Source organism: Cupressus sempervirens, chromosome 5 (genome assembly GCF_028749045.1).
Source record: "Cupressus sempervirens isolate cs-2001-9-10 chromosome 5, ASM2874904v1, whole genome shotgun sequence".
Lineage (NCBI taxonomy): Eukaryota > Viridiplantae > Streptophyta > Pinopsida > Cupressales > Cupressaceae > Cupressus > Cupressus sempervirens.
The window spans coordinates 306,219,307-306,236,987 of record NC_143122.1 but is presented as its reverse complement, the minus strand read 5'-3'; the positions used below and the strand labels follow the sequence as shown (position 1 = coordinate 306,236,987).

The 17,681-nt window shown below is 36.1% G+C and overlaps 1 protein-coding gene across 1 annotated transcript in view; it reads right to left on the bottom strand.

The window, feature by feature from the left end:
• LOC149555803 (exosome complex component RRP4 homolog) overlaps nt 1–13,769 on the bottom strand; it is a 38,301-nt gene extending 24,532 nt beyond the window's left edge. The window contains exons 1-3 of the mRNA XM_089829958.1: nt 13,371–13,769; nt 13,177–13,278; nt 6,474–6,519 (exon numbers count right to left, since the gene is read on the bottom strand). Coding sequence (XP_089686084.1) covers nt 6,474–6,519; nt 13,177–13,278; nt 13,371–13,525 — 303 coding nt within the window. The 5' untranslated portion in view covers nt 13,526–13,769. The remainder of the gene's footprint in view (nt 1–6,473; nt 6,520–13,176; nt 13,279–13,370) is intronic.
• Between the last annotated feature and the right edge of the window lie 3,912 nt (nt 13,770–17,681).

Here is a 17,681-nt window from a genome sequence, read left to right as displayed (position 1 = left end):
ATACCTCTTAATCAAAGGACCTAGTTAGCCAAAGTAGTTGAAGAGGAAAGGAGGCGGAGCCAAACACAAACCCCTCCTTTGACACAAAAGCAAGCCGTTGTGGTTAAAGACTCCACAAAATCAGGAGGGATGGGCAGAAACCACCATCAGGGATGATTCTAATACCCTCGACCTGACCGATTTTAATTTCATGCTAGTCGGGACATACATGGAAGGAAGAGTTATAAGGGATGCACTAAGGGTAGAGCATGGAGGATGTGTGTATACACACACTCAATTTTTTGTACACGGGCATCTCTCCTCTCGACCAATCAAGGTTCACTCTTCCACCTGAGCATGACACCATAACTTTGCCTCCACCTTCACAGAGTCAGGAGTTGGAAGAGGGAGAGATAAGTAAGAAACATGAGATGAGTAAGACATAAGCAAAACAAGCTCCTAAACAAGAGAGAGCTACTCCAAAAGTAACCAAGAGCCAATCCCCTCCTACGCAAACAATGCCTGAGAGGAACAAGAGTAGCCAAGGATTGAGAAGACCCCAGAACAAAGTACAGATAAAGGAAAGGGTTTGGCATCAACAACTCTGTCGCTAAGCAAATACCTATCGAAAGTGGGTACAACACCTAAATGACTGGCTCAAACGATAGAAGCTCCAAAGAGGACTTATGTCACAGAGGCATCTAAGGGGATGGCTCACTAGCGCCTTACAAACTCCAACACCTATTCATGAGGACCCTTGGCAATTAGCTTTCATAACAAGGACAAACTAGATAACTTCGTAGCACAGGTTGCTATGCCGCCGCCGCTTGGTGATATTCAGACCATAGATCCACAGGACTGCAAGATGCAAGAAATAGTGCTCGACAAGCTCACCAAGGATATGGGTTGACTACCATCGGTCTCAGGCAAGTATTTTACCAGCTGGACAGAGATGGAGAGAAGATTCTAGCTTTGAAGAAACAAAACGAAGTTTTGCAAGATTATATTAGAGGTAGTGGGTCCCATTGATCTAGCTAACCCTTAGGCTACACTAAAGGTTGCCCTCGATAAATGATCGCCAAACGCACCATCTAGAGATTCATTTTTTGATGTTTGTTATAAATGGAGGCACAATTTTGAGGAGAAAGGAACAGAGTATATAGAGGAGAACATGTGGCTATCACATGGGATACAAGCAAGTATGCGAAAGTTAGGAGGCATGATTGATAGGGAGTTTAGCCTAACCGATGATGTTCAAACATGGTCATAGGATCTGGATAAGGTGAGAACAATCAAAGGGCAAAGATATAAAATGCTATTGGCCATTTTCACTCCCACGGAGTTGGATAAATTTGATGACTTGATTGAGAAGATTGAAGCTAACAATCAAGCTATGCTTCTAATGTTCATTGACATCCAAGATATATGGGATAAGGCATAGGCCAAAACCATGGAGGAAGACAAGTTATATACTAGGGCTAGCCTAGAGATTTTTGAGAATGACTCCCAAATGACCTTGTGCTCTTTAGAGGCAGTTATACAACAATTTTGAGCCATCTTTGAGGCAATATCTTCTGAGGATAACCTTAAAAGAATTTTCAAAGCTGAGAAGGTACTCAGGGAATTGGATGGGAGGGCTCCCAGTTTTAAAGAAGTGCACCAAGAAGTTCGTTGTTATTACGGCGAGGTGTAGGCTAAATATGAGGCCTTGATTTACTAGATCCTTCAAAGATCACAGCTGTTATAGAAAAGTTCAAGACAACCTATCCAAGTGTCATTTTGGATGAGGGAGAGCCAAACCCAGATGCTAGAAACTAAGTTTTTGACTCGAATAAATTTTGCAGTTTTGGCTCCAAAGAGGTCTGTAGCTCCGCAACTCCGTAACTTCACAGGTCTATAATTTCACATCTTCGCAGGTGCGACAATTTCCAACCACTTATAGTTGTGCCAACAATTAACTACCAGTTTCTATTTTTGGCATTTTCATGCACTAAAACCACATTTTTAAGCTGGGCAGTGGTTAACAGCTATATATGCATGGAGGATGAGTTGTTTTTTTATAAGGCTCCTAAGCTCTAGCTACCACTCAGAGATGTCTCTCGCCTATCTTCTTCTTCTCTTTATAGTTGTGAGTCATGTAAAGGCCCATGCACCATTTAACTAATAAAAACAAGTGTACAAGACTACTTAGCACCATATTAGGGATCAGTTTGTATATATTTAGCTTGTTTTAATAGTTTTAGCATACTCTTTGCATGGGAAAAACCCTAGCACCAAAATTCATACTGAGAGGGTTCACCATAAATACAAGGATGTAACATGTATTCAAGGTCGAAGTTCTATGCAATAAAGTACGCTATTGGTGCTATCATTCTATGTAGTGATTCTTGCTAGAATGTGTGTTCTCTTTGTGAATTAATAATTCATAAATAACAAAGGTGCTAATAGTCTTATTGTTTTGAATGATCGTGTGAATTTAGTATTCTAGGAGTTTGTCAAAAATAGGCACATAATACCTCTATTGTGACTAATTGGAGAAGCGGATTCCTTACATGCGTTCATAGCCATTTGTCTTGTGTGCGCACACTTTCCGTAGCTGCACGATTTGATCAATTCTAACAAATCATAGAATCTTACAAAGTTCCATTGACAGTTGCATTAGGGAGATTCCAGTCACGCTGCTCCGAATTTTGTTGGTTTTGTACCATCTCCTTCAAAGATTTAATTCGCAGAAACATTGACATTGTGGCTTATGTCCGTTTAGATTTCACTTTCAGCAATTTGCTTATCTTCTTGTTACCTTAAATCTTTGTAATTTGCTTTCACAAAAAATCTGGTTAAGTTAGAAATTCATATTAGTTTAGACTTGCATGCATCGCCATAAAATTCAGAAAATAACATAGTTACACCGCCCTGGGAGACGAGGGGACGGGAGGACGGGTTTTCGAGACGGGGGGACAAAGGGGCTTTGATTTGGGGATGGCAAGGGGACGGCGAGGGGACGGCGGCGGGGGATGGGCGGTGGCGGAAGGAGTAGGGGTGTATATGGTATAGCATATACCATATCAACTGGAATATCATGATTCATGAGCAAATGACAAACAAACAATGAACATTAAACATTGAACATCAACAAATAATAAATATTAGTCTAAACTCTATATATCAACCTTCAAATCAATAGTATGAGTATCTAGATTCTACTATCTAATAGTAATTAATGATCATATGAGTCATGACATAAAGATGATTACAATAAGTATCATGTGCCATGAATCATGATATCAAAATAAGTATATAGTGCAAACAAAAACTACAAGTCTCCTAGAGTCCAAATCAAAATGTCAAATCAATGGAGACTCCTTGGCGTCCCCCCACAATGAAGGAGACTTCTTGGCGTCCCCCCTCAATGAAGGAGACTCCTTGGCGTCCCCCCGCACCCCCACACTCGGAGACCTCTAGCCGTCTCGGAGATGTCTCCCCCGTCTCGGAGACCTCTAGCCGTCTCGGAGACGTCTCCCCGTCTCCGGCGGCGGTGGCGCTCTAAGTGGCGCCGCCCGAAACACCGAGACGCCGTCCCCCCATCCTGGGGACGTCCCCGTCTCCGAAACGGCCCAGTTTTCAGGGGGGGACGCGTCCCCGTGTTACACTGGAAAATAACAATGATATTGTTTTCTACTAAATATTTTTGAAGTGTCACAGAGTTACAAATTGGACTTCACCGAATCAGCAAAGGCCTCCTTGTTAAACAGAAACATTTATCTTCAATTGAGCTACCCAATCAGTTGAAAAACAGCCTCCCAGAACTTTGGATTTGATATTTTATTGACTTTTCAAGAGAGAGATTCTCATGAATTTTTGTCATTGTCATCGTGCAATTACAACTCTCAACAGTACTGCTTATTGTGTGCTCATTCAGAATAATGTGGGCATCTACAAAGGAGGTTGTGATCCAAAAATATGGCAATTTAATTGCCAACAATGTCCATTTTATAATTTAATGTATTTTTGTCATTCATTGGCCATAGCCATTACGCAGTGATGAACAAAGATAGCTTATCTATATTGCCTGGGGCACAATTTCAAATCGGACTTCATCCAATCTCTTCACCACTTCATTTATTACTCCCATGCTACCATTTACCAGCATTGCTGCTTTATAAACCATAATCTGTAGTTATTTTTGAAAATGCATCATGCTTAGCAGGGGGTCCTTTTGCACAAAGAATTTGAGAGAACTTATGGAAGCAAGGATAGATACAATACTTTCTAAAAAGAAATCAATCCTTATGAAGAGTGAGTAAACTTGGCTGTTTTTACAGCATAGCTACAACCTTTACATGCTTATGTATTCATTATTGCCTTTTAACAATGTCAAAAAAGTCGAATAGGTGGTAAAGAAAAGAACTACTATGGAATATTGCTTCTCTTAAACCTATAAAACTGTGTTCAGTCTAGGCCTAGACTGCAAACGTTTCACATTGCTTCCACCACAACCCTTTTTGCACTAGTGGTGTCAACTTCAGAAATTTCAGATTTGGACCCTTAGCAATTTGCTACTAGCCAAACAAGGGAGCATAGTGTCTGAAATACTCTCTCCTGCCATTCTTTTAGAATATGACAGCCTCCTCTACTTAATTCTCATTTGTTCATTCACAGCAGCTCCCTATTCTAGCGCCAAATTCCTTGTTTGGATTCTTCAACCGAACAGAAATGAGCATTCTATACATTATCCAGACTGTCATCAATCTAACTTTACAGATTCTTACTTAATCCATTAATAATTTATTTATCCCACACCAATGCCCTCCTTGCTTGTCCTAGAGCCCAAGAATCATTATTTTTGGTTTGAGGAGTTTCTCCTTTTTACTCAAGTGGGTTATAGACTCCATGGTTTTGTGCAATATACAGTGAGGAATATAATTCTCAGATAAACTGTTTCTACACTGATATGTAAGTTCATGAAGATTGGCCACAACGAATTCACAAGATGAGCCATGTTGCTGGTTCAATAAATTTCCATTGAGGTCCAAAAAGTGCAAACATGTTCTACACTAATATGAATTACATTTTTAATCTTTGCGTCTGTGCATATATTTGAAGTGCCATTCTGTTCCAAGACAAATTTTATTTTGTGGAAAATTGTGCTGAACAAGACAAGAAGGGTTTAAATGTAGACACAAGAAACTCCCAAGATGACAACTTACCTGGGAGATCCAAGAAACAAATTGACAAAAAGCTCTCACATGGAAATAATTGGACTTGGTACTGAGCTCAATACATTCAAAAAGTGGACTTAGACAATTTGAGTAAAATCCTCTATGAAATTGACCCGTCTTCCTTTGGGCAAGACGACATAGACAATTTGAGAAAGATATAAATCCACTATGAAATTGACCTGTCTATTGTACTACAGACTTCAATTTTCCCTTGGGTGAGACCCCGCTCCAGTGCTTCCTCTCAGCTCTCTTCAACCTTATATTTATCTCTTTACATTGATGTTTGGAAATTGGAAATTAACTAAACATAAACAAGCACCTCTTGCCCTTTCTTTAGTGTACCAATGATTGTGAAAATTATCAATTATGCATCTCTGAAACAATATTACTTTTTATAGACCATTACCCTCAGTTTTTTGTTTTATGCTCTTCCCTCTTCTGCTTGATGCCCAAGATTCCCTAGAATGCTCACAAGAACACAAAGAGTTCGAAGAGGAATTATCTACAAACTTGACTCATAGAAAGGTATCAATTTTTGTATGCCTTAGACACAGCCTGAACAAGAGGCATCATAAATGCATGTTAGAAATTCCTAACATAATAGAAACTTAAAGAACATGAAATAACTATAGAACAGTGGTGACAGTAAAAACTTCCTGCTTGTTATCCAAAATGAATAATCATTAAAGAGACTAGTAAAAGGAATCTTTCAGTTTCATAATCTAGCAATGTTACCTATAACAATGTTACCTATAATTATGTTAGTGGGCTGGCCATCTATCATATATCCTTACATACTTTTACATAAAGAGTGATTTGTTTGCAGTGGAATCAATTACAACTTCTTTCTGGGATCAACGCACAGTACAAAAGGTTTCTGACATTTCAAGCCTCCCCATTTGACCCATCATCACAGAAATGATTAATCCAATGCCATTGCCTACCTAAGAGAATGGTATCCTTGGGAAGTAGAGCTCAATCAATCGGGACAGCACTTGATTTATAATAACATAAGGTTTGTGTGCGATCATTGTATTTTTCCTTGCACCAACAAGGTCGGGCCTCACAGCAGTAGTTTTATTCTAATGTACTTCAATCATTAGAAGGGAAGATTTGATATACAGATTAAAACATACAGGGAACCCAAAAACTTAAGTAAAAATGAGCATATATTTTAAATTCACACCAACTTTGAACAGAATTATATAATCTAAGATTTTTTCTCTTGAGGATAAATATGGTGGCAGTAGTGGTAGTAGACCCCAAGGCACCCACCTCGACCACACGACCGACTATAATATCACCAACCTCTGGCTTATATCTGCCAAAAAAGCCAAATCAAGGTAAATTTCAAAAAATAACATTGGAACAGAAATTTATGCAAACTAAAGAGGGAAAGGAAAAAAATCTATATTTTAAAAGATATAAAAATATATAATATTAACAGATAAAGCTTATGTATATTACTGGATCCAGTCACAGTAACCACTAAGGCGCATCCTGGTTATACACGAGCATATGCATCCCAAAAAAGGCCATTTCACTTTAAGAAAAGCTCTTGTTTTTTAGATCCTAAACCTAAAAGATGGCATATGAACACAAAACACAAACCATTAAAATTTTCCAAAACCAGTTGTTTCGGTTACTGGTTTTTCTGAGTGTTAACGATTGCAAGTCATGTCTGATAGGTAATACAAAGATTAGCAAACAGCTTCTATTAAGAAGATTCATCGTTTAAGTTATACTTTCTTGAGCTTTTATATAATTATTTCCTAGCTTCCTTTATTTAAATGTTATTTTTCCATGTTACCAAATTCTTTCTTCGCAATCCCAAAATCTGGGTCAGTTTGTGCAAAATTCTGGCCTTCAAAGTCTGCCCAAGTTCCGTCAGATGAACTCGGCATTAATTTTACCATTTTTATTGCAAATTTGCAAATCTGCAGCAGGACCCAGGCCAAATTCAGCCAAAAATAGATTTTTTTTTTTAACTTTTGAAAATAAAAATTAAAGTCTATTTTAGTCAATTCAACCCTCCAACCCTAAAATAGACCACTAAAAAGGCCAGAAAGGTAAAATATATGTCATTTGGACTAAAACATTAATATATACGGTGGTGTATTTTGCTTTGTTGTTTTACTATTAGCATATTGGTGTACGAACTTATTTGCTGCTGTGCATATAATATATATACATACACAAGATATATATTTGAAAAAAAAATGTTATACAAACAAACCCAAATCAAATTCAAACCCACCCCCAAAAAAATTGAGAGAATTTCAAACCTGCATCCAAAAAAACAACTTAGGTTTTTTTTAATAAGTTTGTGTTCATTTCTTATGTATATTAGGCTAAGCTGCTGAATCGTGAGACTTTTCTGAGCGTTTCCAGATACCGAACGTACTGGGATCTGATCCTGAAACGAAACTCCTGTGGGTACACACCTGGATTTGTGTTCTTAAATGCTGAAATATTTAATGTTCTAGTTTAATCTTTTAAAAAAATTTAAGACATAGACTGCTGATTAACGAACTCTGAACTTATCTACCATGAGATTCTGGCTTAATCTTCTTGATGCAGAAAGCTGAATTTAAATAAGATCGAATATGTTTCAAAATTTGAGATGTGTAATGGTTTTGTTAAGCAAACCTATAGGTATATGACATTCTAAACTTAACCTATTTTAAGCTGCATATATAGATACATATATACACACACACATACATATGTAGATATATGTAAGTATATATATACATATAAATATAAATATATGTGTGTATGTATATATACATACATATATATAGTATACACACACATATATATAGTATACACACACATATATATATGAACTTACCAAAGACGTAACCAACCCCCTCCACAAATGTCTGCCACACCAGCGTTTTGTACCCATGTACCCGTACCCGTTATGATTCTTGATTCAGCAACTTAGATATTAGGTTTACATTATTGTTTTTTAGTTTTTGTAATGTCCCCTTCTAGAATTTGCCCAAATTTATATTCTTTAAAACACAATTGCAATTACTAGGGTTAGAGAGGTGTCTTACCAAATTAGATATTTTATCCACTGTGCTTTGAATATAAGTCATGCAATCACTGAATAAGGAACAAGTGCATATATATATATATATAGACACACACATACACACAAACTAACTATATTGTTAGCATAATATAATCTGGCTTAAGCTTTACAAATTGATAATACAGAGAGATTTAGAATCCAGTCCTAGCAATTAGGTGACAATATAATGCATATTTAAGATTATGGAAGAAACTTACTCAAAGTGATTAACTATCATGGCCTTAACCATAATGAGAAATGAGATAAGAAAGACTTGATGAGGTGCCCTCATTGTCTATGCCTAGGCCCAAGAGTGGAAACTCCATCCCCCTTGGCCCCATGCTTCATGGGGTTGGCATAACTACACCATTCCCCTCCATCACTCTATCTTACTCACCTCATATGGTTAAGGATTCTTTCCTTAGCTATCACAATAATCTCTGATATAAGTTGGTGAAGGATTACAATAGGGTTCCCTTAACTCAACCCTAGGCCAAAGAGCGAAAACATTGTCCCCCTTCGCCACATACTTCATGGGATTGGCATACTTAGTGAGGCCTTACCATTTCTCCTTATTGCAATTACTTTTCATACCATATTGCAGACAGATGATGTTAATAATTATATTGACAAAATGTGCTTTACACCATATAAACATATTGTGCCACTAAAGTATACAAAGCCTGATCGCATATGTAATTAATATTGATCAGATTTAAGGTGATACTATGCAGTTATTTGTATTAATATATTGCAGTCATATTCAGTCCATAAACAGTGCCACATCTATGTCAGTTCAATGTGATATAATTATCTGCGGTCATTTAGCTGAGATTGTTATAACATCTACTCATGTACCTGTAATTCAGACTTCGCAGATTTCCTTCCTTCTGTCTGATTCGGTCATTTTTAATGTTTGCTTATAAGGTAAAATTCCTGTCTTGCTTGATAGTCCTTATGTCGGTGATTGAATAATTAATGTAGACTGATTGAATTGATTGAAAAATTGATTGCAGGTCTATTTGCTCGATTCCAATTGATGTTTGACAAATGGTAGAATGGTGTCCTTTCAATTGATGATTTGATATGTTGGTGAATGATGACTGAATAAATGTGGAATTCATAGATTGAGGAGTGAGTTCATTCTGGTTTGATTCATTTGTGAGTGATGATAGAGAAATGATCCTTGATACATTATTGGTGAAAGGGTCAACACATTAATAAGAATTGAGTCACCACTTTCCATTATGGCCTCCGGGAATAAAATATTATTCCCCAACTTTATCACTCTTGGCTGCCCTCCTCAAATGAAACCTTCTCTTAATATCTTTCAATGTGAGGAAGAGTCATATCCCTTCACCATATCTGCCCCTGACAACGGTCACACCCTTTCATGATTAACAACATTTAAAAGGGTCACAACCCTTCATCATTGCTGTCCCTTACAGAAGTACTTCCTTATTCTCTCCCCCTTAATTCCTATGCTCCCTTTATGCAGATCAGAGCTGTCTTATATCTCAGGTTAAAACTTACTATGGTTATCTTATGATGATTCCTTCTTCCATGACTTCAACAATGACTTTTCCTCCTATTTATATCTTCATGATGGGAGAGCCGCAACCTTTCATTATTAGAACCTTCCAAGAGAGTCACAACCCTTCATCCTCTATGTCCTTTGAATGAGTCATAACCTTTGATCATTACCACCTTTTGAAATAGTCACAACCCTTCACAGCCTTTGCTTTCTAAAGGAGTTGCTTCACTATTCTTTCTTCTCCATTAATTCTCTCTTGATATATCTTCAAGTAATGTCATCCCTTAATACTTCTACTTCAAGTCAGCATAGACTTCTCTTCTCAATTCGCATCAGCATATTCCTTTATATTTGCAAATATTCCTGCATATAAACTCCATAGAATTATGCTATAAACTCTTCTTACAATTATGCCTTCAACCTTTCTTAAGGAGATTCTTCCAATTATGCTTTCACTAAGGAGATTCATCATTAAAGATAAGTTTTCTTAAGCTTTTTGAGTTTCTCAAAATTTATTTCCTAGCTTCCTTTTTTAAGTGTTTTTTGTTTAATGAATTCTTGTTCATTTCTTAAAGTATCATAGGCTTACATTGTTGTTTTTTAGTTTTACCAAGATAATATGTCTAGGTTATTATTTTCCTTGATTTTCCTGATATTTGTTTATTTTAAACATTAACAAATAATAGCTGTTAGTTTTAGTTCAATGAGCCCAAAGAACGATAGGCCTTTCAACTTTGACAAGGTGTCATCTCTTCCATGACATGTCCCAATAATTAAGCAGCTTGCTAGAGGCAAGGGTTAGCTCTAGCATTGTAGTAAATGCCTCAATGAGTATAAGAACTCATATATTGAAATGAACAGTTACCCATGTGCAATGGCTGGCCAGAAATTAGAGTTCATCTCAAGAGAAACAAATATGGTTTGCCAATTAAGGAAATTGTCTCTTATATCAAAGAGCAAGCAGTTTATAGTGCAACTAAGAGATTAAGACCAAGATCATATCCATCAGCCAAGAAAGGATCAAACAAGCCACATACATGGCCATCTCCAATAGTGGATGTTATGACTCGATTTGCATCACACACAATCATGTTGAGATGACTTGTGAAGGTGCATGAGACATTGAACACCCTAGTCACTAGCAACCTTTGGAGCATATGGAGATGAACAAATACAGGGGGAGCTCAAGTGATTAATGAATTGGTCCTAGATAATGAAAGATGGCCTAGTGTAGACTATGTTTTAAGTTTAACTAAGCTCATCATGAGTATAATCTGGTTTGGCAATACAAATCAGTGATGTTTGGGCAAGATAAATGACAAAATTAACTCCATGATAGAAAAAGATGGAGCATAATAGGAGCTAAGAGGAATGGCCACACAGAAACATTTTCTAAACAGATACAAAAAAATCATTGTTGGATGATGGAATAAAATGATTGCAGTGTTCATCTCCTAGCATTTTGCCTTCTCCCCCAAATATTACAACATTGGGATACTTTCTTTGCTCATTTGGGAAGATTTTATATAGAGATGTCAAAATTAGTGATGGGCAAAAGGCAGCATTCGTAGACTCTTCCCAGATTTAAACCTGGAAGACCTAAGTGTGGGTGAACTTAGAAATTTAGATATTAGCACTCTTTGAGACTAACACAAGAAGTATGCTCATATATGGCATTGCCTCCATGACCAAGGCTTTGTCTGCCTGCAGCCTCTTGCAATCAAAGTTCTATCAAGAGTATAAATTTTTACTTTTATTATTTATCTTTGGCAGCTACATATAACATATTTTACAATTGCAAACATTGTATTGACTATCCACACTCTTCACAGGTTGTGAATTCTTCATATGAGCAGAACTAGAATATGTCCTACTTTATCCCTCACTTATGAGTTATGTGCAATCAATTTTCTTTAAGAAAGCCAAAGATATCCATCTATGTGCATTCCAGCTTGTACAATGTAACCCTATCAAATAAACAGGTCAAAGGCAAAAAGGGGCAATGAGAATTGGGACATAATGCCTAGGTGTGTCAACTTAGATGCTTATATTGTAAAATTTACTAGGCTATTTAGAAAATGAGGAGTGTCATACACAAGACTTGCACGATGTCACTAGCAGTAGTGGTATTGTCACTTCTTGGGATCTAAAGTTTAAACAAACAAAGAGATGACGTTGGTGTTCTTGATGAATAGCAATCTGAAGACTATTGATTGTAATTTCGTACCAATTATAAATATGACATTGAATTTTCAGTCACCTTATCAACAATGTTTTCACTTCTATATATTCTCTAACAAACTATGGATGTTCAATTGTACTATATATATAATGCGATTGAATCCAGCCATACTAAACCCAGGATAACATTGCCAGGCCGGTGAACCAAAACCCAAACAAGCAACTTAGGTGAATATCAATCATATTAAGAATTTGATTGCCGTCCATGTAATACTTCAAAGGTCATTTTCTTATTAAAAAACGTATGCCAGAGATAAAGAATAACATAACAAGTCCTGTAACTATCAATCATATTTTGATCCAAGTATATAATTATAATCCATGAAATACCTTATGTGCTATTTACTAAATGCAGAAAAAGATCAAAAAGTAAGTGGATTAATAATATCAGTATTGTTAAATACAAAGAAAATGAGAGAGAAACACCAAATCAAGTATTCAAACTATATATATAAACTTCCCTAGTTTTCCAGCTGTAAACGGTGTTTTTACATTATTGAAGGCGTGCACATAAATGATAAGCAGTAATGTTACAGCTCTGTCGTCATATATAATTTGTTATCTCATTACTTAAGCTCAAATAATTAAATTATCATTTATAGGTTGCCATGACAGAAACTAGGAAGCTCGATCAAACAAATAAGACAACTGGAAACATAAATAATTATTCTCGATGGCAGGGAAAAGACACAGTAAACCGCCGAAAATTACAAGAGAAGGAGAAGTGTGACATATAATTAATGAAAGATGCACTTTCCATTTTTCTAACTTTCTGGCCGTTGGAATAAGCATGGAGATGAAGAAGCGATTTCCTTACAGCTGGAATTAGCATGTAACTGGAGAGGGGGATTTCTCAGCATTTGGGAAAAAATGCATAACATAATCCGTATCACATTTTTATTCTCTCAGTTTGGTTACCTAGCTCCAACTGAAAGCTGAGATATGGACCGACAGCCAGAAGGAAAAAGGAAAAAGAAGGCACCCGACAATAATGCTACAAATTCCATGAATTTAACTTACTAATAAAATTTCCCCTGAATCATGTGAAGGTTCCCAAGAATAGATCATTGCAAAAAGAAAGCGCGAAAAAAAAATAAGAAGATTTAACGAGAAAAAGTGACCTGGCTCTGAGAGTGCGAACAAGAACGAGTTTGTTGACGCGCTCAACCACACCGCACAGCGTGGCGACGATTTGGCCATTAACATCGATGGTTCCGTGCCCTCTGCAAGACACAAATAAATTAGTAAAATGAGTCACTGCGCTTCTTCTTATTAATATTTTTTTGGGTAAAATGACATGGCAAGCATAAACTACTTGAGAATTCCATCTTCCTGGTTCACAGGAATGGCATCGCCCACATTGACACAAACTGAAGAAGGGATTTTGGCAGCTGATTGAAGCAACTGCTGTTGAGCTCTGGCCAGCCTTTTCTGCTGGCTATCACTCATTTGAAAATGTATTCCTCTCATTTCTGCAAATCCAACTAAAAGGACACGCTACTATCTAGGGTAAATGCTTTCAAAACCAGCGAATGCTATCAGTACTTGTCTCCCATATTACACTGTAATTTTACTGTGTTCAAAATCTTGGACGCTTCTGCAAACTCGTGGCGATCAAGCCAACTAGATTTCGGGATACAAACTAAGGTGTCCTCTTGGTAGAGATGGATTTTAGTGTTTACATGGTCTACAAACACATGCTTGTGTATGTGGTGAAGCTTTTTTTTGGGTAGACGGGTGACCTTATTTTGATAGAAAAAGGGCTGAAGGATTAAGTGATCATTTGGAAAAAATTTGTCGAGAAGTTGGGATGCAAGTGAATATCTCTAAAACTAATGTCATGAAGAACACCACATTCCTTTTCTAAGGCAACCTATTGGAAATCGTGAAAGAATACAAGTACCTTGGGATTGACTTTCATCATAAACTCACTCGGGAGACATGTAGAGCAAAAAGGATTCAAGGGGATTGGAAAGCTTCATTTTTGCTTAAGACAACGAAACTATGAGATTGGATAACTAAGAAGACTCTTTTTGGTTTGTTGGTCATGTCGGTGGTTCTTTATGGTTGCGAGGTTTGGGGGGTACCATATCAAATTGTGGATATAGGCAAATAGAGAGAATTAAAAAACACTTAACCACAAGCAATCTCAAAGTCAAATCCTTCGTTCCCTATACAATTCTTTCATCAGAAGCTGACACTTTTCCATTAGAGGCTTCAACGTTAATTCTGTTAATTAGCTTCTTAAAAAGGACAAAAAACATGTATGATCATCGGTGGCCTAAAATCGTGAAAGAAGAAGCTCTTAACCATAGGAAGAAAACCTAGATGAAGAAAAACATTAAATGGGTGGATAAATGGAACATCAAGGTGCATGAGTGTCTAAATGATAATGAGGGCATAAAAAAGTTTGTTAGGGAAAAGTTTCAGTGTCATGTGGAATAATAATATTGGCAGAAAAAATGCTTATTACATTAATGAATTCAAACCAACAGGGGATCACAGCGAGAAAGCGTGTCTTGGGGTTTGGGGTTGTTATAAAAGGTAAGGCAAGGTTGTTATTTGCTCAGTTGAGGACTAGATCCCATCACCTCATATGCGAGATAAACAAATGGAAGAGGCCCAAGGAGGTTTGGGAGGAGAGGATATGTGTGTTTTGTAACACGCGAGTGAAACAAAATGGCATTTTCTCACCAAGTGCACAACTTATAACAACATCCGAATATACTATGATTTCATACAAAAGATAGTCAACATACATAGTTTGTTTGAGGTTGACAGGATCGAGCAAACAACGAACTTCTTGATTAAGATCCATATCAGAAGATTGGAAATGGAAAGAAATATGGAATTTGTTTAGCACATTCGGTTGGTCCCATAGACTGTTGTGGTCTCGTGGACCTCATTAAAATTGCATCCATTCATTCATTCTTTGTAATTGATTAATAAGGTGCAATGGCTATGTTGAAAGTAAGATATATTTGGAGTAACTTTTTAAGAATATCAAAAGAGTTAAAAGAAAAGTGGAAGAAATTAGTTGTCAACTCTTGTAAAAATGTTTTAATAGTATAAAAATATATAGGAAAAGCTATCTTCAAGTGTATATGAGGTGTTACATTTTGAGATCGATTATCTAAAAGAATCAATGAATAAGATGTAAAAAATTATGAGAAAAACATTTAAGAGATTGCAAACATTTAATGCTTTAAGAATATGGTTGTGTCAAGTTGCACATTTTGATTTGTTAGAAAGGAGTTTACAATTAAAAGTTATCCATTTACAATTGCCTATGTTATCATTATGATATTGAATGTATCATTGAAACATGTCTTATAATAAATAGACGTTGAGATTTTTTAAGTGCATATCTTTTTAAAAATTAACGAATAAGAGTTTGAAAAAAAATGTGAGATTATAATTTTTAATATAAGATTGGTTAATATTTACTATAATATTAAGATCCTATTTAAGGAATTTGAATTTGAATTTTTTTATAGTTATAATATTTTAAGAAGAAATTGGTATCAAATTTTTTATCATTTTCTATGATATATCAGTAGAAATAAATTTATGTTTCCCACAATACATAACCTATCCTCTAGAAGAGGAGTTATGTATGTATGTATGTATGTATGTATGTATGTATACACACACACACACACACACACACACACACACCAAAAATAGTATAAAGATATTAATGCATTTAATAGCATCACTTCTAATATATTTAACAATTACTTTTCTCTAAAGTATAATTTATTTTTTCCGTCTATTCTTCAAATAAATGACCTTTCAATTTAACATATTCTTAAATATTATTGAAAAGATTAATAGGTGTAAATTATTTTTTATTAAAATTTATATTTTATTCATTATTATAAATATGAGTTTACACATTTTTAAAATAATAATTAATAAATTTAATTATTCTTCATTTATAATTAAGAATTGGTTGTTTTTTTAAATTATCAATTGTCATTTGACCTAACATTTCTAAGTAAGTTAATAATAAATGTAAGTGCAACTTTGGCAACATTTGAACCAGTAATTTTAATATCTCTTGACCAAAAGAGGGGTAAAAATGTAGTAAGACAAAAAGAAATACAAAATAGAGAGCTAAACAAGGAGCTCTATCTCGATCAACAAGGTCATCAAATTCACAAGATAACTTAGGGGGTAATTGCCCCCATCCACAATGTTCCAATCATGCACATGAGCGAATGTCCATTTAGCCACACAATCAACAACTTCGTTCCACTCTGAAGGGATGTAAATAAAACTAATGGACTCTAGATATCTATAGAAGAGGAGAGTCTAATTAACAACTAAAGTCGAGTGCCAACTAAGATCCACAAGCGCATATGTAGTTAGCAAGTTCACAACCATATGGGAGTCGAACTCATAGATAATCATGTGCCCCCCGCAAATAGCATTGTTCCAAAGCATGTAAAATGGCTAGAGCCTCCATAAGATTATAAGTAGGAAATGTCTTATGCATAAAGAAAATATATTGGACTTCACCAGAGTTGCTACAGGGCACTCCCCCAATGCTAGCAGGATCTGGATTCCCTTGAGAAGAACCATCAATGTTGGCCTTTAGAACTCAAGTAGAGGATTCCAATGCCCTTCTTAATTCACCTAGCACCTAGGTTTCTTGGGCATACTACAAAACTATGGAACCACAACCATTGGAACCCCTCCTTAAAGATGAAAGTTGAGGCAATTGCATATAGAAATATCTCCAGGGTTTATACCCTCATCTAACATACACTTAGCTTGAATTGTTTCATGAAGAGTGGATAATCTTCTACTAGAGTTGCTTTGCTCTGACCCACACATCCTAAAATATTTGCCTATTACTATCCAACTAGACATGCCAAAGAATAAATAAAGGACCAACAACCCAAGAAACCAGAAGAGGAGAGGCTTTAGTGGGGGCACTCCCCAATTGATCCCAGAAAGTAGACAAGGAAGAAACACACCAATAGGGGTAGCCCCAAGCATTCCACCAAAGGTGTCATATCTGAATAGAAAAATAACAATAGAAGAAAAGATGGGAGACAGACTCCTCTCCATTACCACACAACACACTTATTGTGGGGCCCTAAAATTTGTGCTTACAAAGATTATCCCACATAAGACTGTAAGGAAACTCAGGTGCGGAAACAGCTTCCTACACTAATCTCATAAGGAAAGTATGATGCAAATCCTATTAAAATCTTCTACACTTACAGATTCAATATCATGTAAACAACAATATTGTAGCCAACCATGCATACAGAAAATTGACAGAGAAAGGAACACATAATACAAGGATTTGTCGGTGGTGAAAAACCTTTTGGTAAAACAACCCCACCCCTCCAGAACCTGCACAATGTATTATCTTCAACAAAAGGTTACAATACACTTGCAGTGCAAGCTCAACATCGATAACAGAAGACTCCAGTAGCTACATGCAATACCAACAATACACCACTTTTTCGTATCGCATCTCTTCACAACCCTAAAAATGCTTATAACATGCACTTCACTTTAGGGCTACTCCCAAAGGTAAACCATATTAGGATTTTACCAATATGTGTAAAATTATAAATATGTGTATATATATATATGTGTGTGTGTG